The sequence below is a fragment of the Erinaceus europaeus genome, chromosome 7 (assembly GCF_950295315.1).
Source record: "Erinaceus europaeus chromosome 7, mEriEur2.1, whole genome shotgun sequence".
NCBI lineage: Eukaryota > Metazoa > Chordata > Mammalia > Eulipotyphla > Erinaceidae > Erinaceus > Erinaceus europaeus.
In genome coordinates, this window is record NC_080168.1 from 58,230,911 (window position 1) to 58,258,220 (window position 27,310).

Below are 27,310 nucleotides of genomic sequence, written 5' to 3' on the forward strand. Positions count from 1 at the left end.
ATTTTCAGTATACAAGTCTTTCACTTCTTTGGCTAGGTTTATTCCTAGATATATTATTGTTTTTGTTGCTATAGTAAAAGGAATTGATTTCTGGATTTCAACTTCTTCTAGCTTAGTGTTTGCATAGAGGAGTGCCACTGACTTTTGAATGTTAATTTTTTTTTAGTGTTGTCAAATCATCATTCTTTTTTTTATATATTATTTAAGAAAGGATAAATTAACAAAACCATAGGGTAGGAGGGGTACAACTCCACACAATTCCCACCACACAATCTCCATATCCCACCCCCTCCCCTGATAGCTTTCCCATTCTCTATCCTTCTGGGAGCATGGACCCAGGGACATTGTGGGTTGCAGAAGGTGGAAAGTCTGGCTTATGTAATTGCTTCCCCGCTGAACATGGGCATTGACTGGTTGGTCCATACTCCCATTCTGCCTCTCTCTTTCCCTATTAGGTGGGTCTCTGGGGAAGTGAAGCTCCAGGACACATTGATGGAGTTTACAGTCCAGGGAAGCCTGGCCAGCATCCTGATGACATCTGGAACCTGGTGATTGAAAAGAGAGTTAACATACAAAGCCAAACAAATTGTTGAGCAATCATGGACCCAAAGCTTGGAATAGTGGAGAAGAAGTGTTAGGGGAGTACTCATTGCAAACTCTAGTGTACTTCTGCTTTCAGGAATATTTTGCACTAGTTTATGGATACCTGTGAACATATGCTCTCTCACACAGAAACTGGTGTATATCTGGGTTTTGGGACTTTGTTAGAAAGTGAACCACCTGGGATGGAATTAGAGTATACTATGAAAGGAAAGGTCTCACCCGAGTAATGAAGCTGAAGGGTTGTCATTCCACACGTGAAGTCTCTGGACACAGTCTGAAGTGAAGCATGTTGAGGTGCAATCGTTGTGTTGATTAGGTTGTGATCGGCAGATGCAATATTATTTGATATGGATTGGGAGAGGCATACAGGAAAGTGGGCCCTATCCAAGGGTTCCAGGACTGGGGGAAGTACAGGCTCTATAGTGGAGATGTGAGGTTCCTGCTATCTTAGGGTTCAAAAAGACAATCGATAGTTAATGTTATCATCACATTATTTGGTAATTGGGTTAACTTTGAAAAGTCCTTTTGTTAGGGTTTGCTGTACAGTACCCAGTATCTTGTATATAGCTGTGCTATTGGATGCTTCTGATCTTCTTGGTCTAGGCTTTTGAGAGAGTCTGCATATCAAATACACAGCCTATATATTAAAAAGACTCAGTCTGTGTTTTAAAAAACCTCGAGATATACAATTAATTTTCCCGCTCTCATATTAATTAACTAGTGATTTATGTGACTACATTTTACTAGGAGTGTACATAAACACCATTCCCACCACCAAAAGACTGTGACCCATCACTCCCACCCACTCCCACCACCCACTGGCTCAGAAATCTGTATGTCTACCCCTCACCAAAGGGTTTTTACTTTGGTGCCCTACTTACAATTTGGTCAGGTCCTGCTTTTAGTTTCCCTTTCAGATCTTCTTACTCAACTTCTGTTGATGAGTGGGATCATCCCATACTCAACTTTATCTTTCTGACTTAGCTCACTTAACATAATTCCTTCTAGCTCTGTCCAAGATGGGTCAGAGAAGGTGGGTTCATTGTTTTTGATAGCTGCATAGTATTCCATTGTGTATATATACCACAGCTTTCTCAGCCACTCATCTGTTGTTGGGCACCTGGGTTGCTTCCAGGTTTTAGCTATTATGAATTGTGCTGCTATGCACATAGGAGTACACACCTCTTTTTCGTTGGGTGTTATGGAGTCCTTGGGGTATAACCCCAGGATAGGAATTACTGGATCATATGGAAGGTCCATGTCTAGCCTTCTGAGAGTTTTCCAGACTGCTCTCCAAAGAGGCTGTACCAATTTACATTCTCACCAGCAATGTAAAAGGGTTCCTCTGTCCCTACAACCTCTCCAGCATTTGTTGCTGCTGTCCTTTTTGATGTATGCCATTCTTACAGGAGTGAGGTGGTATCTTAGTATTGTCTTAATTTGCATTTCTCTGACAATCAGTGACCTAGAGCAGTTTTTCTTATGTTTTTTAGCCTTTTGGATCTCCTCAGTAGTGAATGTTTTGTTCATATCCTCTGCCCATTTTTGGGTGGGGTCATTTGCTTTTTTGGTGCTAAGTTTGCTCAGCTCTTTATATATTTTGGTGATTAGTTTCTTGTCTGATGTATGGCATGTGAAGATCTTCTCCCATTGAATCCCACTTGGTCATGATGAACAATCTTTTTGATATGCTGCTGTATCTGGTTGGCCAAGATCTTGTTTAATATTTTGGCATCTGTGTTCATCAGAGATATTGGTCTGTAGTTTTCCTTTTTTGTTCTGTCCCTATCAGCTTTTGGTATCATGGTGATGTTGGCTTCATAGAAGGTGGAAGGTGTATTCCTGTTTCTTCAATCTTATGGAAAAGCTTAAGAAGTGTTGGTATGCATGAGACCCCTTCTGTTTCATTTGGTTTAAATCCCCCCTGCTTAACACTATTCTATTTACATAACCACTTCATTCTATTTACATAACCACTGTTAACAAGTTCCACCCTCCCTCCAGGGCATTTGTGGTTCAGTGATAGGATTCTTGCCTGCTCTGCCCCCTCCTTGTCACACTCTGATTTTCGCCAGTCACTTTTCTCTCCACCCTCTCTATGTTACATCCTGTTTCCACCCTACTTGGCAAGTATATATAAAGACAGCATTGTGAGTTTTACAGTACTGTACTTTGAGTTTAACTTAGCTCGTCTTAGATTGTGCTGCGTCCTGCATGAATAAAGAGATACTGCCTACAGCTCAACCATGAGTCCCTGGTCGTCTGTTACCCACCCGTGAAGCCAGCCCAGTGAAAACAACCTAACCCGTCGAAAACAACAAAGAAGTATGGGTACTAACTGTTTCCTGAAAGTTTTGTAGAATTCATTTGTGAAACCATCTGGTACAGGGCTTTTGTTGTTCGGGAGATTCTTAATAACGGTTTCAATTTCTTTGTCTGTGATTGGTGCATTTAGATTTTGTAGTTCTTCTTGGTTCAGTTTTGGAAGGGCAAATGCTTCTAGGAATTCTTCCCTTTCTTCCAGATTCTCTAGCTTGGTGGCATATAGTTCTTCATAGAAGTTTCGCAGGATTCTCTGGATTTCTATGGTGTCAGTTGTGATATCTCCTCCATCGTTTACAATTCTATTAACTTGAGTCTTCTCTCTTGTTGTTGTGCGCGGGCCGCGGAGAAGAGAGAGGGGGTCTGGAGCGAAGAGGAAACACAAATCTTTATTTGCGCTGCCACCTCAGAGTTGGGTGCTAGAGAAGCAGGTTGGGCCACGTGGAGGTAGCGAAAATTGCTGCCTCACGCAGTAACCTTTCCTGTGTCTGAACACCGGAGTGAAGTGCTGGCAAGAGAGTGAGGTGCGGAAACCAAAGGGTTTTTATAGTAGTAGCTTTCACGAGAATGGGAAGGGGGACGAGTAACCATAGCACTCCAGGATAGGATGATAACTCTCCTGAGAATGGGAGGGGGGAGGAGTGACCAAAGTACTCCAGATATCACGGGGATATAGACAATGTCCTGAGGGCATAACATGGCGGAACAGGCACTCCCAGAATGTCCCAACTCTCATGGGAACAAGTTGCCTGAGGGGAAAACGTGACAGATGTGACTGCATCTGCACAATTTCCCAACTCTCTCTTTTTTGTTTGGTGAGTCTATCTAGGGGCTTTTTGTTTAATTTTGTTTAATGTTGTTAAAATTTTGGAAGCTCTTGCTGGCCGAGTAGCTTCACGGCGGGTAACAGAGACGCAGAGACAACGGCTGGGCAGGGAAGCTGTATTTCTTTATTCAGGAACAACTATTCATAAACTAAGACAAACTAATCACCAAACAGAACTCGGCTGTCTCTTTGCGGCGGCGCAAGCACTCTCTTACTCTGGAACTCAGGAACTCTGGAATTCTGGAACTCTGAAACTCTTCAACTCTCATACTCGGGAACCCTCTGAAACTCTGGCACTCTCGAACTCTGAAACTCTTCCACTGTGGAACTCTCTCTTACTCTGTAACTCTGAAACTCTCAAAGTCAGGAACTCTCGACTGTCTAACTCTGTCACCCTGGAACTCTGGCGGGTTTCCTAGGGGCAGGGCCAAGCGGCCCGCGAAATTAACTGGACTGATCTAATTCTCTTGGCGGGGGAGAACTAGAACCCAATGTAAAGCATACAACAGTTTAATATTTCAAAGAACCAACATTTGGCTTCATTGATCTTTTGCATGGTTCTTTTATTTTCGATGTTGTTTATTTCTGCTCTAATTTTAGTGATTTCTGTCCTTCTGGTTTCTTTAGGGTTCCTTTGTTCCTCTTCCTCTAAATCCTTGAGGTGTGCAGTAAGGTTGTTCATTTGAGCTTCTTCTTGGTGTTTAATATGTGATTGTATGACTATAAGTTTCCCTCTCAGTACTGCTTTAGCTGTGTCCCAAATATTTTGATAGGTTGTGTCTTCATTTTCATTTGTTTCCAGGAACATTTGAATTTCCTGCTTGAGTGACTATCTGGCCCAGTGGTTCTTAAGGAGTATGTTGTTTAGTTTCCATATTCTGTGACTTTTAATAATTTCTGTTTGTTGTTAAATATTAGTTTTACTCCACTGTGGTCTGAGAAGATACTTGGGATTATTTCAATGCTCTTGAATTTATTGATGCTGTCTTTGTGGCCTAACATGTGGTCTATCCTTGAGTATGTGTTATGTGGATTTGAAAAGAAGGTGTATTCCAGCTTTTTGGAGTGAAGGACTCTGAAAATGTCCAAGAGGTCTTGTCTGTCAGTCTCTTCATTCAATTCTCTTGTATCTTTATTGGTTCTCTGCTTTGTTGATCTGTCTAAGTGTGAGAGAGGGGTATTGAAGTCTCCCACTATTATTGTATTACTATTGATGTATTTTTGAAATTCTTTCAGTAGGTGCTTGATGTATTTAGATGGTCTCTCTTTGGGTGCATAGATGTTAATAATTGTTAAGTCTTCTTGGCTGATTGATCCTCTAATCATTATGTAGTGTCCTTGCCTCTCTTTTATTACTTTATTTAATTTAAAATCTATCATGTCTGAGATGAGAATGGCTGTTCCTGCCCTTTTTTGAGGTCTGTTAGCCTGTATGATTGTTTTCCATCCTTTCACTTTAAGTCTGTGTTTATTTTGTTTTGAAAGATGGGATTATTGTAAGCAGCATATGGTTGGGTTATGTTTTCTGATCCATCCCCCCACCCTGTGCCTTTTGATGGGTGAGTTTAACCCATTGACATTTATTTATATTATCGATTTAATGTATTGTAGTGCCTTTGTTCAAAAAAAAATTTTTGTTCTGATATATTGCAAGTATTATAGTGATGTTCTTGTTTATAAGAGGTCTTTTAGAACCTCTTTCAGGGCCGGCTTGGTGATGGTTGCCTCCTTTAACTGTTGTTTGTCTAAGAAGGTTTTGATCCCTCCATCTAGTTTGAATGAAAGTCTAGCAGGATATATTATCCTTGGTTGAAACCCTTTTTCATTCAGGGCTCAATAGATATCTTGCCATTCTCTTCTGGCTTTTAGAGTTTGAGTGGAGAAGTCTGCAGATAATCGTATGGGTTTTCCCCTGTATGACTTTTTGTTTCTCTCTTGCAGCCTTTAGGATCCTTTCTTTATCCTTACTTCTTCTCATTGTGACTATGTGATGTGTCTTGGTGTCTTCAGTTCTGGGTTGATTCTGTTTGGAACTCTCTGGGCCTCTTGAAACTTGATATGTTTTCTGTTATTCAGGTCCGGGAAGTTTTCTTTTATTATTTTCTCTACAATGTTTGCTTCCCCTTCCTCTCTTTCTTCCTCTGGCAGGCCAATTATACGAATGTTACTTCTTTTGAGATCATCCCATATGTCTCTGTTGTTGTTTTCAGTGTCTCTCAATCACTTTTTGAGCTGTTTCACCTCTTTCTTTGTTTTCTCTAGCTCATCCTCTGTCTGACTAATTCTGTTTTCTGCTTCTGTTAGTCTGCTTTCCCTTGCCTCAGCTTCTTTCTTCATTACAGATATTTCAGATTTCAGTTCTCTAATTGCCTCAAGATAATCAGTATTTTCCTTGAGGGTCTAAACTGTTGTTTCCCTAATACTGCCATTCCTTTCCTCCAATGTTGTTTTCATTTCTGTGATTAATAAGTTTATTATTGCTTGCATACTTTTCTTATCTATGGTTACTTCTGGCTGATTTGTAGTTTCTTCTGGGCTCTTCATTCATTGGAGTAGCAGTTTTATTTGTTTTTGATCTACCCATTTTTTTTTATTTATGTGTTTCTTTTTTATGCTCTGTTCCTCAGTTGCTGTGTTGAGTACAAGCAACTAAATACCTTTATGACAATTGCACTCACCAGCCTCAGGAATTATAATAGCAACTGAAGCAAGTATTGAAGCAGTTTAATCACTAGCAGTTAGCCGAACAATGTCTCCAATCCATGAAAAAATAGCAACCAAATCCAAGTGAAGAAGAAAGAGAAAAGAAAGAAAGCATAGCAAGAATAGACAGTTTTGCAAATCTACTATCCACTGTATATTCTAGGAGTAACAAGAGGAGAAAGGGAAGTAGAGCAGATACACACATAGAGAGTCCACTCTGAGTCAGATTTCAACCCCCAAATAATTCACAAATTCAGAAATGCAAAGAAGAAGGAAGGAAGAGGTGTATGACAAGATAAAAAAAAAATAGAGAGAAACAAGGGAGAGAAAAGAGAAAAGATAAGAAAAAGAGCTGTAATTAAAGAGCAGTGAAAGGAAAGCTTTTTTTAATTGATTTTTTTAATTTTATTTTTTTATTATCATTTTTTTAATTAGTTAGGAGGACAAAGAAGGGGAGAGTCTGTAGAGGTGGTAGAAGTAATGAGACAAGTTCCTCTCACAATACATAAGATACCCACTACCCTAGCAATGAAAGATATCCTAAGAGTTAATTCTGATCAACCTAAAGGGAGGTTAGATATATTCCTTTATATAATATTATCATTAAAATAGAGCAGGGTAAAAACCCTGTCCCAGATTACCTCAAGCCTCCTGAGCAAGGCAGCTAATTGTTAAGAAAGAAAGAAAGAAAAAAAAAAACCTCAGCACTAGACAAGGATAGCAGGAATAGACAGTTGTGCAAATCTACTATCCACTGTATATTCTAGGGGTAGCTAAAGGAGGAAGGGAAGTTGAGCAGAGATACTCGCAGAGAGAGTCCACTCTGAGTCAGATTTTTTCACAAAAATAATTCCCGAACTTGTATCAGTGAATTCAGAAAGCTGTAGGATTAAGGAAGAAAGGATGACAAGAATGAGAAAAAGAAAAAAAAAGAAAGACAGAAAAAAGAAAAAGATAAGAAAAAGAACAATAATAAAAGAGCAGTGAAAGGAAAGAGTTTTTTATTTATTTATTTTTTATTATTTAATTAGCTATGGGGGAGCAGGAGGGAGGGGAGCTGCCTGAGCAGAGGCAGCTGGTTGGCTACTTAGAAAGAAAAAAGGCCAGAGGTTTCAGAAGGGAATAGACTAAGAATAAATGATACTCCCTGTTGGGACAGGAATCTTGGTAAAGAAAGAAGCTCAGCAGGGGAGCCTACTAGGAGCTGGTCCCCAGGGACTGGTTATGGGAGGAGGGAAGGGGGAGGAGGTGCACTTTGGGAATAATAATTTAAAAGAAAAAATTTTTTTTCCCTTTCTTTATACTCTATTTTTTAACTCAAATTAAGTTATAGTCACCTCCTTGGTGTCACCGCTAGTACCTCTTATTGACTGGCCTACTAAAGGCAGAAAATCCTACCGTTTCCTGTCGATGTGGTCAGAGCTCAAGCCACTAGCAGCTTCTCAGTCGGCCATCTTCCGGGAACCACCTTGAATGTTAATTTTGTAGCCTGACACCTTACAGTATTGCCTGATGATTTTCTTTTTTTAAAAAAATTTTTATTTAAGAAAGGATTAATGAATAAAAACATATGGTAGGAGGGGTACAACTCCACACAATTCCACCACCCAGTCTTCATGACCCACCCCCTCCCATGATAGCTTTCCCATTCTCTAGCTGTCTGGGAGCATGGACCCAGGGTCATTGAGGGTTGCAGAAGGTAGAAGGTCTGGCTTCTGTAATTGCTTCCCTGCTGAACATGGGCGTTGACTGGTCGGTCCATACTCCCAGTCTGCCTCTCTCTTTACCTAGTAAGGTGTGTCTCTGGGGAAGCTGAGCTCCAGGACACATTGGTGGGGTCTTCAATCCAGGGAAGCCTGGCCAGCATCCTGGTGGCATCTGGAACCTGGTGATTGAAAAGAGAGTTAACATACGAAGCCAAACAATTTGTTGAGCAATCATGGATCCCAAGCTTGGAATAGTGGAGAAGAAGTTTTAGGGAGGTACTCACTGAAAACTCTAGTGTACTTCTGCTTTCAGGTATATATTTTGCAGTAGTTTATGGGTACGTGTGAACATAAGCTCTCTCTCACAGAAACTGGTGTATATCTAGGTTATGGGACTGGGTTAGAAAGTGAACTACCTGAGATGAAATTAGAGTATACTATAAAATGAAAGGTCTCACCCAAGTAATGAAGCTGAAGGGTTGTCATTCCACACGTGAAGTCTCTGGACACAGTCTGAGGTGAAGCAATTGTTGCATTGGTTAGGTTGTGATCGGCGGATGCAATATTATTTGGTTTGGATTGGGAGATGCATGGGGGAAAGTGGGCCCTATCCAAGGGTTCCAGGACTGGGGGAAGTAGGGGCTCTAAAGTGGAGATGTGAGGTTCCTGCTGTCTTAGGGTTCAAAAAGACTATCGATAGTTAATATTATCATCACATTATTTGGTAATTGGGTTAACTTTGAAAAGTACTTTTGTTATGGTTTGCTGTACAGTATCCAGTATCTTGTATACTGTAGCTGTGCTATTGGATGCTTCTAATCTGCTTGGTCTAGGCATTTGAGAGAGTCCACATATCAAAAAAACAGCCTATATGTTAAAAAGATTCAGTTTGTGTTTTGAGAAATTTTGAGATATAGAATTGATTTTCCCCCTCTCATATTAATGAACTACTGATTTATATGTCTACATTTTGCTAGGAGTGTACATAAAAAAAATTCCCACCAACAAAGGACTGTGACCCATCACTCCCACCCACTCCTACTCCCCACTGGCCCAGGAAGCTGCATGTCTACCCCTCACCACTGGGTTTTTACTTTGGTGCCCTAGTTACAATTTGTTCTGGTCCTGCTTTTAGTTTCCCTTTCAGATATTCTTACTCAACTTCTGTTGATGAGTGGGATCATCCCATACTCATCTTTATCTTTCTGACTTAGCTCATTTAACATAATTCCTTCTAGCTCTGTCCAAGATGGGTCAGAGAAGGTGTGTTCATAGTTCTTGATAGCTGCATAGTATTCCATTGTGTATATATACCACAGCTTTCTCAGCCACTCATCTGTTGTTGGGCACCTGGGTTGCTTCCAGGTTTTTGCTATTATGAATTGTGCTGCTATGCACATAGGAGTACACACCTCTTTTTGGTTGGGTGTTATGGAGTCCTTGGGGTATAACCCCAGGATAGGAATTACTGGATCATATGGAAGGTCCATGTCTAGCCTTCTGAGAGTTTTCCAGACTGCTCTCCACAGAGGCTGTACCAATTTACATTCCCACCAGCAATGTAAAAGGGTTCCTCTGTCCCCACAACCTCTCCAGCTTTTGTTGCTGCTGTCCTTTTTGATGTATGCCATTCTTACAGGAGTGAGATGGTATCTTAGTGTTGTCTTAATTTGCATTTCTCTGACAATCAGTGACCTAGAGCACTTTTTGTTATGTTTGTTAGCCTTTTGGATCTCCTCTGAGGTGAATGTTTTGTTCATATCCTCTGCCCATTTTTGGATGGGGTCATTTGCTTTTTTGGTACTAAGTTTGCTGAGCTCTTTATATATTTTGGTGATTAGTTTCTTGTCTGATGTATGGCATGGAAAGATCTTCTCCCATTCTGTGAGGGGTCTCTCTGTTTGTTTAATAGTTTCTTTGGGTGTGCAGAAGCTTTTCAATTTTATGTAGTCCCATTGGTTTGTTTCTGCTTTAGTCTTCCTTGCAATTGGTTTTGATTCATCAAAGATGTCCTTGAGATGTATGTGGGAAAGTGTTTCACCAATGTTTTCCTCTAAGAATTTGATTGTTTCTGGTCTGACATCTAGGTCTTTGATCCATTTGGAGTTGATTTTTGTTTCTGGTGAGATAAAGTGGTTCAATTTCATTCTTCTGCATGTTTCAACCCAGTTTTCCCAGCACCATTTATTGAAGAGAGCCTCCTTTTTCCATTTAATCCTTTGGGCCCCCTTATCAAAGATTAGATGCCCATAGGTGTTGGGATTTACTTCTGGGCTTTCAATTCTGTTCCACTGGTCTGTGTGCCTATTTTTGTTCCAGTACCATGCTGTTTTGATGATGATGGCTTTATAATATAGTTTAAGGTCTGGAAGTGTGATGCCTCCATTTTTGTTTCTTTTCCTCAAGATGGTTTTGGCAATTCTAGGTGTTTTCAGGTTCCACATAAATGATTGTAGTGTTTTATCTATTCTCTTAAAGAAGCTTGGTGGAATTTTGATGGGTATTGCATTAAATTTGTATATGGCTCTGGGGAGAATATTCATTTTGACGATATTTATTCTTCCAATCCATGATCATGGGATATATTTCCATTTCTTGGTATCAGTTTCTATTTCCTTGAGTACCGACTCATAGTTTTCAGCATACAAGTCTTTGACTTCTTTGGTCAACTTTATTCCTAGGTATTTGATTGATTTTGCTGAAACAGTAAATGGGAGTGATTTCTGGATGTCTTCTTCAGATTTAGTGTTTGCATAAAGAAATGCCACTGATTTTTGTACGTTGATTTTGTACCCTGATACCTTGCTATATTGCCTAATAACTTCCAGTAATTTTCTACTGGATTCTTTAGGTCTTTCTATGTATACTATCATATCATCTGCAAATAGTGAGAGCTTGACTTCTTCCCTTCCAATCTTTATTCCTTTGATTTCTTTCTCTTGCCTGATTGCTATGGCATAACTTCCAATACTATGTTGAAGAGTAACGGTGACAGTGGACAGCCCTGGCTACTCCCGGATCTGAGGGGGAATGCTTTCAGCTTCTGTCCATTGAGTATGATGTTGGCTGTAGGTTTGCTATATATAGACTCCACTATCTTGAGGAGTTTCCCATCTATTCCCATTTTTTGTAGAGTTTTGAGCATGAACAGGTGTTGGATTTTGTCAAAGGCTTTCTCTGCATCTATTGAGATAATCATATGGTTTTTGGCTTTGCTTTTGTTGATGTGGTGAATGACATTGAGTGACTTATGGATGTTGAACCAGTCTTGCATTCCTGGGATGAATCCCACTTGGTCATGATGAACAATCTTTTTGATGTGTTGCTGTATCCGGTTGGCCAAGATCTTGTTTAATATTTTGGCATCTATGTTCATCAGAGATATTGGTCTGTAGTTTTCCTTTTTTGTTCTGTCCCTATCAGCTTTTGGTATCAGGGTGATGTTGGCTTCATAAAAGGTGGAAGGGAGTATTCTTGTTTCTTCAATCTTATGGAATAGCTTAAGAAGTATGGGTATTAACTGTTTCCTGAAAGTTTTGTAGAATTCATTTGTGAAGCCATCTGGTCCAGGACTTTTGTTGTTGGGGAGATTCTTAATAACGGTTTCAATTTCTTTGTCTGTGATTGGTGCATTTAGATTTTGTAGTTCTTCTTGGTTCAGTTTTGGAAGTGCATAGGTTTCTAGGAATTGTTCCATTTCTTCCAGATTCTCTAGCTTGGTGGCATATAGTTCTTTATAGAAGTTTCGCAGAATTCTCTGGATTTCTGTGGTGTCAGTTGTGATATCTCCTGTATCGTTTACAATTCTATTAATTTGAGTCTTCTCTCTTTTTTGTTTGGTGAGTCTGGCTAGGGGTTTGTCAATTTTGTTTAATCTTTCAAAGAACCAACATTTGGCTTCATTGATCTTTTGTATGGTTCTTTTTTTTTTTTTTTGATGTTGTTTATTTCTGCTCGAACTTTAGTGATTTCTGACCTTCTGGTTGCTTTAGGGTTCCTTTGTTCCTCTTCCTCTAAGTCCTTGAGGTGTGCAGTAAGGTCGTTCATTTGAGCTTCTTCTTGGTGTTTAATATGTGGTTGTATGTCTATAAGTTTCCCTCTCAGTACTGCTTTAGCTGTGTCCCAAATATTTTGATAGTTTGTGTCTCCATTTTCATTAGTTTCCAGGAACATTTAAATTTCCTGTTTGAGTGAGTCTCTGACCCAGTGGTTCTTAAGGAGCATGTTGTTTGGTTTCCAAATTCTGTGTCTTTTAATAATTTTCCGTTTGTTGTTAAATGTTAGTTTTACTCCACTGTGGTCTAAGAAGATACTTGGGATGATTTCAATGCTCTTGAATTTATTGATGCTGTCTTTGTGGCCTAACATGTGGTCTATCCTTGAGTATGTGTTATGTCGATTTGAAAAGAAGGTTATTCCAGTTTTTGAGGGTGGAGGAGTCTGAAAATGTCCAATAGGTCTAGTCTGTCAATCTCTTCATTCAATTCTCTTGTATCTTTATTGGTTCTCTGCTTTGTTGATCTGCCTATGTGTGAGAGTGGGGTATTGAAGTCTCCCACTATTATTGTATTACTATTGATGTATTTTTGAAATTCTTTCAGTAGATGCTTAATTTATTTAGATGGTCCCTCGTTGGGTGCATAGATGTTAATAATTGTTAAGTCTTCTTGGCTGATTGATCCTCTAATCATTATGTAATGTAATGTCCTTGCCTGTCTTTTATTATTTTATTTAATTTAAAATATATCGTGTCTGAGATGATAATGGCTGTTCCTTCCCTTTTTTGTGGTCCGTTAGCCTGTATGATTGTTTTCCATCCTTTCACTTTAAGTCTGTGTTTATCTTGTTGTGACAGATGGGATTCTTGCAAGCAGCATATGTTTGGGTTATGTTTTCTGATTCATCCCCCCACCCTGTGCCTTTTGATGGGTGAGTTTAAGCCATTGACATTTATTGATATTATGGATTTAATGTATTGTAGTGCCATGGTTGTAAAAAAAATTTGTTTGCTCTGATATATTGCAAGTATTATAGTGATGTTCTTGTTTATAAGAGGTCTTTTAGAACCTCTTTCAGGGCCGGCTTGGTGATGGTTGCCTCCTTTAACTGTTGTTTGTCTAAGAAGGTTTTGATCCCTCCATCTAGTTTGAATGAAAGTCTAGCAGGATATATTATCCTTGGTTGAAACCCTTTTTCATTCAGGGCTCAATAGATATCTTGCCATTCTCTTCTGGCTTTTAGAGTTTGAGTGGAGAAGTCTGCAGATAATCGTATGGGTTTTCCCCTGTATGACTTTTTGTTTCTCTCTTGCAGCCTTTAGGATCCTTTCTTTATCCTTACTTCTTCTCATTGTGACTATGATGTGTCTTGGTGTCTTCAGGTCTGGGTTGATTCTGTTTGGTACTCTCTGGGCCTCTTGAATCTTGATGTCCTTTCTGTTATTCAGGTCTGGGAAGTTTTCTTGTATTATTTCCTCTAGAATGTTTGCTTCCCCTTCCTCTCTTTCTTCCTCTGGCAGGCCAATTATACGAATGTTTTTTTTTTTTTTAGATCATCCCATATGTGTCTGTTGTTGTTTTCAGTGTCTCTCAATCTCTTTTTAAGCTCTTTCACCTCTTCCTTTGTTTTCTCTAACTCATCCTCTGTCTGACTAATTCTGTTTTCTGCTTCTGTTAGTCTGCTTTCCCTTGCCTCACCTTCTTTCTTCATTACAACTATTTCAGCTTTCGGTTCTCTAATTGCCTCAAGATAATCAGTATTTTCTTTGGGGGTCTCAACTTTTGTTTCCCTAATACTGCCATTCCTTTCCTCCAATGTTGTTTTCATTTCCGTGATTAATAAGTTTATTATGCTTGCATACTTTTCTTATCTATGGTTACTTCTGGCTGATTTGTAGTTTCTTCTGGGCTCTTGTCTTCATTCATTGGAGTAGCAGTTTTATTTGTTTTTGATCTACCCATTTTTTTTATTTATGTTTCTTTCTTCTTTTTTTATGCTCTGTTGTTCCTCAGTTGTTGTGTCTTGAGTACAAGTTACACTGTACTAAATGCCTTTATGACAATTGCACTCACCAACCTCCGGAATAACAGTAGCAACTGAAGTAAGTATTGAAGGAGTTTAATCGTTACCAGTTAGCCAAACAATTTCTCCAGTCCGTGAAAAAATAGTAACCAAATCCCAGTGAAGAAAGAGAAAAAAAAGAGAGGATAGCAAGAATAGACAGTTATGCAAATCTACTATTCACTGTATATTCTAAGGGTAACAAGAGGGTAAAGGGAACTAGAGCAGAGATACACACATAGAGAGTCCACTCTGAGTCAGATTTCTTCCCCAAAATAATTCACAAATTCAGAAAGGCAAAGAAGAAGGAAGAAGTGTATGACAAGATTAAAAAGAGAGAGAGAGAGACAAGAGAGAGAAAACGGAGAAGATAAGGAAAAGAGTTGTAATTAAAGAGCAGTGCAAGGAAATTCCCAAATGTTTATCAGTGAATTCAAAAAAGCATCCTGTTTGGTGGTGTGGGGTTTCCTGCTAGGAGCTTGTCCCCAGTGACTGCTTATGGGGGGGGGGTGGAAGGAGGTATGCTTGAAAATTAAAAGGAAGAAAAAAGAATTTTTTCCCCTACTCTAATTCTTAACCCAAATTAAGTTATAGTCACCTCCTTGGTGTCACTGTTATGGCCCCTTAATGGCTGGCCTGCTAAGGCAGAAAATCCCACTGTTTCCAGGAGATGTGTTCGGAGCTCAGAGGCTAGCAGCTTCTCAGTCCGCCATCTTCCAGCAAACCCCCCCCTCCAGACTTTTTTAAAGGATTTCTTGAAAATGAAAACTAGTTCCAAGTCCTTTGATCCAATGAGAGCTATACTTAAGAAGTCTTTGGATCCGCCCTCAGTTTCGCGGTGGTCCCTGGAGACTCCCAAGAGAAAGCCCCCGAGCTATAGTGCTCCCTCCGGTTCCTCTGCCGGCCGCTCAGCAGCGCTCTGCAACCGGCTGAGGAGCTGCCTTCCCGGGCGGAAGACAATGCCCGGCGCACCCGCCTTGCCCGCCGCTGCCTGGGAAGTCTGGAGCAGCCCGCCCGCTAGTCTATGCCACCTTTACTCTAATTCTTAACCCAAATTAAATTATAGTCACCTCTTTGGTGTCACCACTCGGACCCCTTATTGACTGGCCTGCTAAAGGCAGAAAATCCTACTGTTTCCAGAAGTTGTGATCAGAGCACACGCTGCTAGCAGCTTCTCAGTCCGCCATTTTCCTTCTTCCCTGCCTGATGATTTTCAAAAGCTTCTTGCTGGATTCCTTAGGCTTTTCTATGTATACTATCAAGTCATCTGTAAATAGGGTGAGTCTGACTTCTTCTCTTCCAATATGTATCCCTTTAATTCCTTGCTCCTGCCTGATTGCTAGTGCTTCCAACACTATGTTGAATAGTAATGGTAATAGTGGGCAGCCCTGTCTAGTACCTGATCTAAGGGAAATGCTTTAAGTTTTTCACCATTGAGTATGATATTGACTGTAGTTTTGATATATATATATATATATATATATATGTATATATATATATTCATTCCACTATCTTTAGGAATTTTTCATTTTTTTCATTTTTTGTAGTGTTTTGATCATAAAGTGATGTATTTTGTTAAAGTCTTTCTCTGCATCTATTGATATGACCATGTGGTTTTTGGTCTTGCTTTTGTTGATGTGATCAATCACGTTTTTTTTATTTAAGTATATTAAATTAACCTTGAAACTCTGGGACAAACCCCACTTGATCATGATGAACAAACTTTTTAATATACTGTTGTATCCAGTTGGCTAGAATTTTGTTCAATATTTTAGCATTGACGTTCATCAGAGATATTGGTCTGTTTTCTTTTTTGTTGTGTCCCTGTCTAAGTTTGGTATCAGAGTGATGTTGTCTTCATAGAAGGCAACATGGAAGGGATTATTCCAGTGTCTTCAATGTTCTGGAAAACTTTCAAAAGTAGAGGTATTAGTTTTAATTTGAAGGTTTTGCAGAATTCATTTGTAAAGCCATCTACTCCAGAACATTTATCTTTAGGAAGGTTTTTGATAACTGTTTCAGTTTCATTAGGTGTGGTGGGCCTGTTCATATTATCTAGTTCCTCTTCATTAAATTTTGGAAGTTCATAGGTATCTAGGAACTCATCTATTTCTCCCAGGTTCTCTAGGTTGGTGGCATAGAATTGTTCATAGAAGCCTCACATGATATTTTGAATTTCTGCGGTGTCTTTTGTGATATCTTCTCTTTCACTTATGATCTGATATATGTGGGTCTTCTCCCTTTTTTATTCTGTGAGTCTGACTAAATGTTTGTCAATTTTGTTCATTCTTTCAAAGAACCAACATTTTGTATGGTTTTCGTATTTTCAGTGTTATTTATTTCTGCCCTAACTTTGGTGATTTCTGTCCTTTTGGTTACTTTAGGGTTCCTTTCTTCTTCTCCACCTTTTTCTTCTTCTTCTTCTTCTTCTTCTTCTTCTTCTTCTTCTTCTTCTTCTTCTTCTTCTTCTTCTTCTCCTTCTCCTTCTCCTTCTCCTTCTCCTTCTCCTTCTCCTTCTCCTTCTCCTTCTCTTCTCCTTGTTCTTCTTCACCTTTAAGATGTGCAATCACATTGTTTATTTGTGTTCTTTCTTGTTTCCTAATGTGTGTTTGTATGGCTATTAACTTCCCTCTCAGTACTGCCTTCGTGTGTCCCAAATATTTTGATAGCTTCTGTCTTCATTTTCATTGAGCTCTCAAAACATTTGATTTCTTCCTTTATTTTCTCTTTGACCCAGTAGTTGCTAAGTAGTGTACTGTTGAGCTTCCACATTTTGGGACTATTAATAATCTTTTGTTGATTGTTAAGTGTTAGTTTAATTCCACTGTGGTCTGAGAAGATGCTTGGGATGATTTCAGTGATCTTGAGTTTGTTGATGCTATCTTTGTGGCCTAAGATATGGTCTATCCTTGAGAATGACCCATATGGACTTGAGTAAAATGTGCATTCCAGTTTCTTGGGATGCATGACTCTGAAAATATCCAATAGATCTCGTCTATCTATCTCATCATTTAGCTCCCTCATGTCTTTATTGATTTTCTGCAAGGATGATCTGTCAAGTTGAGAGAGTGGGGTGTTGAAGTCCCCTACTATGACTGTGTTGCTGTTAATATATTGATGTAGCTCTTTCAGTAGATGTTTGATGTGTTTAGATGGCTTCTCATTGGGTTCATAGATGTTAATAATTGTTAAGTGCTCTTGATTGACTGATCGACTGAGCACTAAGTAATGTCCATCCCTATCTTTTTAAAATTTATTTATTTTAAAGTCTATCATGTGAGATATGAGAATAACTGTTTCTGCCCTTTTTGTGGGCCATTGGCTTGTATGATAGTTTTCCATCCTTTCACTTTGAGTCTGTGTTTGTCTTACTGAGTTAGGTGGGTTTCCTGTAGACAGCATATTGTTGGGTTGTTTTCTGATCCATCTTCCTACTCTGTGCCTTTTAATAGGTGAATTCAGGACATTGACATTTATTCATATCAAAGATTGAAGATATTTTAACACCATTCTTGTAAAGTTGTAGGGTGTTCTGATATATGGCATATTTATGGTAGTCCAACTGTTTATAGGAGACCTTTCAGAACTTCTTTCAAGGCAGGCTTGGTGATTGTTGATTCTTTCAACTGTTGTTTATCTGAGAAAGTTTTTATGCCTCCATCTAGTCTGAGTGACAGTCTAACAGGATACAGTAGTCTTGGTTGAAAGCCTTTCTCATTGAGCACTCAATAGATAATCTTGCCATTTTCTTCTTGCCTGTAGTGTTTGTGTGGAGAAGTCTGCTGCTAATCTTATGGGTTTTCCTCTGTAGGTGACTCTTTGTTATTCTCTTGAAGCCTTCATGATCCTTTCTTTATCCTTATTCCTTTCCATCCCAAATATGATGTATCTTGCTGTCCTTAAGTCCAGGTTAATTCTGTTTGGGACCCTCTGGGATTCTTGAACCTTTATGTCTTTGATGTTGTCTAGACTAGAGAAGTTCTCAGCTATTATGTCCTGAAGAATGCTTTCCACCCCTCACTCTCTTTCTTCCTCTGGTAAGCCAATAATGTGTATATTATTTCTTTTGAAGTTATCCCATAGGTCTCTGTTGTTGTTTTCAGTATTTCTTAATCTCTTTTGAGAGCTCTTACTTCTTTTTTAGTTGTCTCTAATTCGTCCTTGATCTTTCTCATTCTGGCTTCAGCCTCATTGATTCTATTCTCTTTCCCCTCTACTGTTGTCTGGAGTTCATCTATTTTGTTACCCTGTTCTGATACTGTTTCAGCTTGTTCAGCTAGTTGTGTTCTTAACTCATCTATTTCAATTTTCAACTCTCTTAATAACCTTGAGATAATTAGTGTTTTCTTCCAGGGTCTCATTTGTTGTTTCTGCATTTCTGATGACAATTCTTTCAAACTCTTTACTCACTCCTGTGATTATTTCCTTAACTAGCATTTGGATGTTGACCTCATTATTTTGTGCTTCAACCTTTGGGGACCTTTTAGCTGGACTCTTGTCCTGGTTCATTTCTCCAATATTTCTTCTTGTTGGTTTACCCATTTCATATAGTATGCTATGAGGTCCCTCTCTCAGTACTTTTCAAATTACTGATCACTCTGCCTGAATTGACTTGTGTCTAAGTAAGGTACTTAAACGGTTCACAGTTGTAGAAATTGACAGTTGTTTCAATATTATTTTTAATCTCTGAGTTGGAGCTCAGTGGCTTAAAAGCCTCTTTTGTTCTTTTTCTACCCTGTAGGCTATGGGATCCTGAGGGCTTTTAAACTGTAAGTAGGCTTCTTAGCTTAATCACTGATTCCTGACCAAGAGATAAAGCAGGATGGGGCAGAGATAATCCAGTGGTTATTCAAAGCAACTCTCACAGCCCCACTGCTAGGCCACCAAGGTATAGATCTTCTTCTGAGTTTCCTGGTTAGTTGTCTGTCCCCTGGAGTCAGCACAGAGCCTCCCCCTGCTCCTGTAGCTTCTGAGGGCAGTAGTAATGGAGACTCACAGTTGCATTTGGTGAGTCTTAGGGGAGTTCTTTCCTCCCTTCAGCAGTCTTTTTGTTGGTGAAACAGACTGGAGGTGGTACCTCAACTGGTAAACTGCTGGACTGTTACCATCCATTTAATCTTTCCCTAGATTCCTCTCTGTTCGAGTGCCACACATGTTTATACTCACTGGTGATTTATTGGGTTCCTGAAGGCATTCTAGTTCTGTCTTCTTGCAGTCCCAGATGATCTCCTTTGGTATTTCCTAGTTGACCCTGGAGAGGACAGGAGAGAAACACAGCTGCTGCAGCTCCGTAGCTCCACCTCAGTCTTTTTAATTGCTGCTTTTTTAAATTGATGTATGACATTCTACAGGGATGACATTACATCTCATTTTTGTCTGTATTTGCATCTCTCTTATAATCAATGACCTGGAGCAATATTTTTAATGGATCAAGGTATGTTGTAAAATAAATGTAACTTTCTTAACAGCTCTAGGATGTGCTTCCTTTGTGGGTGTGTGTTTATTTTATTTTAAAACTTTTGTTAGTGATTTGATAATGGTTTACAGGATTATTAATGTGTCTATCTTTGCTTTAATTTTTCTTTCTTTTTTAATATTTATTCATTTATTTTCCCTTTTGTTGCCTTTGTTGTTTTATTGTTGTATTTATTATTGATGTCATTGTTGTTGGCTAGGACAGAGAGAAATAGAGAGAGGCAGGGAAGACAAAGGGGGAGAGAAAGATAAGATACCTGCAGACCTGCTTCATCGTCTATGAAGAGACTCCAATGCAGGTGGGGAGCTGGGGCTCCAACTAGGATCCTTCTGCCGGTCCTTGTGCTTCATTGTCTTTTCTATTGGAGTCAAATAGAGGCAGTTTCTTAACAATGACTGTACAATTTTGAGGTTATGGGAGAGCATACTAAAACTTGGATAATAAACCACCCTTCTCAACTACTTAAGATAATTTTAATTTTACTTATGTTTGTTTTTTAATATTTTGTTTATTTTTAATGAAAAAGATACAGAGAGAGACCAGAGTACTACTCAGCGCTGGCTTATGGTGTTGTGAGGGATTGAACCTGTGACTATGGAGACTCTTTGCATAACCATTTTGTTATGTATCCCCACCCCCTAAGTTTGGTTTTATCAGCCAGTAGACTTTTTTAAATAGAGGATTCTTCCATGTTAATCCTGGTGAAGAAATAAAGGTTGGTTTTCAGATTACGTATGGATTCCATTTTTTCTACAATTCCTCTTTCAATAATTTGTTCTTAGTACTGAGTAAGTTCAGAATGCAATTCTATTACAATTTAGTTTACCCTAGAATTTATTAAACACACAAAACTGCATACAATAAATACCAAATTATCTCTAAAAACAGTTGCTTTTAAGTTTCTCTTCTGTATTCTCACCATTAAGGCATTCTGTTGTGTGGAAACTCTCTGATGCTGAATCCAAGAATATGGCTTTATGCTTTCAGCAATCAAGTAGAATTCTAGGAAGTCTAGCACTACTACCTGGGCCCCCTTTGTCTTGGACTCATATCATTGTCATGAATGAATGGATTTTAACCTTTCTCAAACCGATGTATTTTCTGAATTCTCTGTGTATTCCATGCTCAGGGAATGTTCCTTACACTTAAAAGTCTGTTAAAGGGAATAAGCAGGTGTATTACAGAAAAAATTAGTTGGGGGGGGGGAATATTTAAGGCAGTTTATGCGGCTGAGAAGATTATAGAGAGTGTTAGTAACTAAAATCTTCTGTTCTTCCCTAAAGTTTAAAATGGGGATGACTTTAATGTTAATGCTGATGAGTTAGATTTTCTTATCTAGATCAGAATCCACATAACCATGCCCATTTGCCTACTAGCTATCCTCCCTGACCCGTTTTTGTTGCCCTTGTTGTTTTTTTATCGTTGTTGTGGTTATTATTGTTGTTATTGATGTCGTTATTGTTGGATAGGACAGAGAGAATTAGAGAGAGGAGGGCAAACAGAAAAGGGGAGAGAAAGATAGACAGCTGCAGACCTGCTTCACTGCCTGTGAAGTGACTCCCCTGCAGGTGGGGAGCTGGGGCTCGAACCAGGATCCTTACGCCAGTCCTTGTACTTTGCACCACGTGTGCTTAACCTGACCCCCCACAGCTATATCTTTTAAAAACTGTTGATATTTTAGATTGAATGGATGAAACTTACATAAATATAATATTATATTTAAATCACATTTGTATTTTGCAAGTATATTCTGTAATTCATCAAAAACTTTTTTTAGGTGTTTTACAACTGTAGCTGTCTAGAAGAAACTGGCCCCTGGAATAGAAACAACTCAGCTCATTTGGGTGAATGCCCAAGAAGTGACCAGTGTAAAAAAAAATTCTATATATACACATCATTGCACGTCTTTACTAATTTTTTCGCTTCATTTGGAAGCACTGCAAATATTCTGATGGTTTTTAAGTGAGTATGACTTGTTTAAGTGTTTCTTTGTGTATTATACTATAAACACACTGTTTTCTTGTAGTATACTTGGAACCAAGATTCATTTTGGTTACACTTCAATTTTTTAAGAATACATAATTCTTTGGGTTATTTTGATGCCTCATGCCATAACTAATAGTAATATGGCCTCTAATTCTTCTGTTCTGTTGTAAGAGTAAGAGCCAGTTTTTCAAAGAATGTGAAACATGGACTGGTTTACAACTACCTCAATCATGAAGTGCTCCCCAAATGATTCTAAAAGAAATTTCAGTTTTGAGATGCGTTGCATCCTGTTGGGTCTGTTAGAATCGGTCACTCCTTGGCTCAATTAGAGGAAAACATAAAATAAAAAATATATATTATGTAGTATCAAGTTAATTCTATGATATGTTAAAGGTCTTATTCCATACTCAGAACTAATCTCTCATAGAAACCTTGTAGACAAATAGAAATAATGAGCAGCATTACTTTCTTTCTTTGCTCTTCATACATGTATTTGGTTTATGTTTAATGCAAAGTATTCTAGGATGAATTAAAACCAAAGTGTTTGTTCTGAAACAGCCTTTAGTATGACAAGAAAGGCTGGCATAAGACAATTAAAATTAAGTAGATAATTACAGATTGTAATTAGTGCTAATTAAAAGAGTGCTTTTAGTGGAAGAAGGGAAATTTTATTTAATATTTAAAGAAGGGTTTTAAGGAGGTATTAGAAAATACTTATCAAAAGTAGAATTTTAAATAATCTAAAAATCTGTAAAATAAAAACCAAATGAAGAACTTTACAATAAGTAGGTCTAGATGGCAATACATCAGGACAGGAAAGAGGAATGGTAGGTATTGAGAAGTGAAAAGAAGCTCTTTGGCTGGATAAGCCTAAAGGAATTCATATAATATGATTCTGGAGAATTAGAAAGAATGCAGATAATACTTGTGAAGTTAATTATACAATCACCTAAACATAATTACACATGATGTCAAAAATGACTTATACAAATGTATTCCACAAATCAAGCTCCACCTCAATACAAAACTTTGTTTACTTAAATGTAAAGATCTCCTGGTGGGCTGGGTGGTGGCACACCAGGTTAAGCACACACAGTACGAAATACAAAGACCCACACAAGGATTCCAATTTGAACCCCTGCCTCCCCACTTTCAGGGGGTTCGCTTCACAACAGATGAAACAGGTCTGCAGGTGTCTATCTTTCTCTATATCTCCCCATTGTCTCTCAGTTTCTTTCTGTCCTGTCCAATAAAGAAAGAAAGAAAGAGAGAGAGAGAGAGAGAGAGAGTGAGAGAGAGAGAGAGAGAGAGAGAAAGAAAGAGAAGGGAAAAAAGCCTCCAGTACTCTGGAAAGAGTGAATTCATAGTGCAGGCACCAAGCCACAGTGATAATCCTGCAGGCAAAAAAAAAAAAAAAAAAATCTTGCATTTCTCACATTATAGATTCATGGATGTGAGGACTATCTGATCGCCAGGGTTGATTTGGCTGATATGGCTAGCTAGGCTTATCCCCTTCCTCCCTCACAGCTTTATGTATGTATCAGTGGAAGAGATGGCCTTCCCTGAATAGAGAGTAACCTGTCTTCATTCGAGGAAGTAGCTGCACCCTCCAAACAAGCTCTCAAATTATAGATTCATTAATTTATAAGTAGTCATCTCAACATTTAATATTAGTTTGCATTTCAGCATACTTTAACCTTTTATTATAAAATCCTTCATGAGGAGATAGAGAGTTTGGAAATCATTGTTCCTTCCTTGAGGAGAAAGCTTTATTTTATCTTATTAAGACAATTAGTGATGATTAGGAGAGCATACCGTACCATGCATGAGGCCTTGGGTTCATTCCCCTGCACCACAAGGGAATGTCACCAAGGAGAGTATGGCACCAAGGAGAGCATCATGGATAATGGAACAGAACTGAATTATCTCTCCTCTCTGTCTGTCTCCTCATTTATTCTCATATTTTTTCTCTCTGCCCCCATCAGTCTCAAAAAAAAAAAAGAAATATATCATATTAGCACATGCACAATTGATTTACCATGGACTTTCATTGCTAGAACTTGATGCCTGCATAACTCCATTCTGGTAGCCAGTTTTTTTTTTTTTTTTTTTTTTTGATGGAAGGTGAGAGATAGAGATATAATGGGACAAAGGCACAGAGAAGAGCTGCACCTAAAGCACTACACATCAGCTCATGAAGGCTCCTCTCTGCAAGTAGGAACAGGGGTCTTTAACCCAGGTTCTCTTGCATGAGTGTGTGTGTGTGTGTGTGTGTGTGTGTGTGTGTGTGTGTATGTTTTCTTTCTGATGAGCCACCAACTCAGACCCTTTTGAGCTCTTTCACTATAGCTTTATTTTATTTTACTTTTTTGAATTTTCAGTATCTACTTATTGTAAAATAACCACTTCAAATGACAGTAGTCAAAACCTACATTTTCCCCCTTTTCTACTCACTTTTCATTTTTTCTTTTTAATTTTTATTTATAAAATGGAAATATTGACAAAACCATAGGATCAGAAGGGTACAGTTCCACACAGTTCCCACCACTAGAGCTCCATATCCCATTACCTCCCTTGAAAGCTTTCCTATTCTTTATCTCTGGAAGTATGCACCCAGAGTCATTAATGGGGTGCAGAAGGTCTGGCTTCTGTAATTGCTTCCCTATTGAACATGGGCATTGGCAGGTCGATCCATACTCCCAGCCTGTTTCTCTTTTTCCCTAGTGAGGCAGAGCTCTGGGGAAGTGGGGCTCCAGGACACACTAGTGGGGTCTTCTGCCCAGAGAAGTCCAGTTGGCATCATGTTAGTATCTGGAACCTGGTGGCTGAAAAAGAAGAACAAGAATATAACGAAGAACAAATTGTTGACTATTCATGAACCTAAAGGCTGGAATATTTCAAATGAAGACTTGAGGTCTCCATTTCTGGAAAAAGTTGGTCTATTTGTCAGGCTCAGGCAAAAATTATCAAAGTCATAGCTTTATTTTTATTCACCATAGCTATTGCTTTTAGTCTTAGATATGATTGAAAGAAAACTTTGATGAAACAGACTGTTAATTATTTCTGAATACTTTAATCATAGGAACTTTGTTTAATAATAAGTCAAACAGGAACACTTCTGCTCATTCATTTTAATGTTTTCATTATGTACTTAAGTATATGTAAAAAACAAAGTCCCAGGTGCTAAAGGCACAAGGTAGAGAGAGAGACTAACAGGATTCGATGCACCCCTCAGGTTCAAGCCCTGCCAAGCTCAACCACATCCTCACAATTTCCTGACAAATGAAAACATTTTTTGTCAACTCTTTTAATTGGGGGATTACTGTTTTACAGTCAACAGTAAATATAATTATTTATATATACATAACATTTCCTGGTTTTCCACATAACAATACAACCCCCAGTAGGTCCTCTGCCATCCTGTTCCAGGACCTGAACCTTCCCCACCCACCCCAGATTCTTTTACTTTGGTGCAATACTGAAAACTCTTTTTACATAAGCTCAGTGGTTGAGTACATGTTTTGTAATTATGTGACCTGGGTCTAATCTCTAGCACCAAAAACTAAGTAAAAAACAATTCTTTTGGCAGGGATGAGAAATAGGGGAATGTGTAGGTGTAGGGCAAGAAACAGTAAATATATAAGTAAGCAGATATCAATAAAATAGAAGTGACAAAAGAAAATAAAGATCAGAGTAAGTCTATAAAAATCAAAATGAGTCTACAGCAAAGCGTGAATGAGGTACTGGGCAGTGGCACACCTGGTTGTACGCACATGTTACTACATGCAAGGACCTGGGTTCAATATAGGAGGGAAGCTTCTCTCTCTCTCTCTCTCTCTCTCTCTCTCTCTCTTTTTCATGGCGTATGTCAAGTGAATTGGCTAAGTGAAGTTAGTTTCTTCACAAATATAACAGTGTCTACAAGCACTGTCTTAAAAGGTTTCATAAAGACAAATGTGAAAAAGTGCATATAACTGAATTATTATAACTGAATAAGGGAATGATCATTTTATCATTTAGATGTTTAACTTTTAAAATATATAGAGAATATAATCTTAAGTAAATAACATCAAATATTCATTTGAAGGTTTTTATGCAATCATGAAAAACAGTGATGCTGAGATATGTTTTAATATAGAAAGTTGTTTAGTATCTTAGAGATGTTCAATGGTTTTTTTCCTGCCTTTTAGAAATGTTCCACCTGAACTGAAATCACTTGCAGTGGGATTGCATTCTCTAACTATACGATCACTAGGTATGATACCTATATCTCTTATAATTGCTTCCCTGCTGAACATGGGTGTTGACTCCCAGTCTGCCTCTCTCTTTCCCTAGTAGGGTGGGGCTTTGGGGAAGTGGAACTCCAGTACACATTGATGGGGTCGTCTGTCCAGGGAAGTCTGGTCAGCATCTTGCTGGCATCCGGAACCTGGTGGCTGAAAAGAGAGTTAACATACAAAGCCAAATTGTTGAACAATCATGGACCTAAAGACTGGAATAGTGCAGATGAAGTGTTGGGGGTATTCCCTGCATACTTTTGTGTACATTTGCTTTCAGGTATATATTTTTCCCTAGTTTATGGGCACGTGTGAACCTATGCTCTATCTCAGGGGATCTGGACTATATCTAGGTTTGGGGACTATATTGGGGAGTGGACCACCTGGAATGGAATTAGAGAATACTATGAAAGGAAAGGTCTCACCCAAGTGATGAAGCTGAAGGGTTGTCATTCCACACCTGAAGTCTCTGGTTACAGTATGAAGTGAAGCATGCTGGGGTGGCACTCCTTGTGTTGATTAGGTTGCGATCCGCGGATGCAATATTATTTGATTTGAATTGAGAGCAGCATGCAGGAAAGTGGGCCCCACCCTAAGGTTCCAGGAAATATAGGCTCTATAGTGGAAATATAGGCTCTCTCTCTCTCTCTCTCTCTCTCTCTCTATATATATATATATATATATATATATATATATATATATATAGGCTCTATAGTGGAAATGTGAGGTTCCTGTTGTCTTACAATGGATAGTTATTGCTCTAATCATATTACACCTCATAGGTTCCTGTTGTCAGCAACTTGGTAACCTTCCTGTGCTCCTTTGTAAGAGTAATTCACATTATGTGCTTCTTCCTAGAAAGTAGTAAAAAGACATCATTCCTCTAAAGATGAGATAGAATACTGAACATGGCCTAAAGGTCTTCTCAGATGGCAAAAACGAAAACAAACAAAGGAACCCAAAAACCTGAAAATGAGAAGAGTCAGTTCCTGGAACCCCTAGCGACAATACGTAGAAAAAGAAATTCTTGGGACTCAGGCAGTAGAGCAGTGCGTTAAGCACAGGTGGTGCAAAGCGTAAGGGCTGGAGTAAGGATCCTGGTTTGAGCCCCCAGCTCCCCAACTGCAGGGGAGTCACTTCACAGGCAGTGAAGCAGGTCTGCAGGTGTCTATCTTTCTTTCCCCCTCTCTGTCTTCCCCTACTCTCTCCATTTCTCTCTGTCCTGACAGCATCAACAACAACAACAATAACAACTACAACAACAATAAAAAACAAGGGCAGCAAAAGGGAAAATAAATAAATATTAAATAAAATAAAGAGAAGAAAGATAACTACTAGATTGTTTCACTTG

General features: G+C 38.7%; 1 protein-coding gene across 1 annotated transcript in view; it reads left to right on the plus strand.

Moving 5' to 3' along the window:
- Positions 1-27,310, plus strand: part of LOC103127361 (solute carrier organic anion transporter family member 1B1) — a 109,318-nt gene that overhangs the window by 69,056 nt on the left and 12,952 nt on the right. Inside the window, exons 12-13 of the mRNA XM_060194477.1 lie at positions 21,474-21,658; positions 25,873-25,937. Of these exons, the coding sequence (XP_060050460.1) occupies positions 21,474-21,658; positions 25,873-25,937 (250 nt within the window). The remainder of the gene's footprint in view (positions 1-21,473; positions 21,659-25,872; positions 25,938-27,310) is intronic.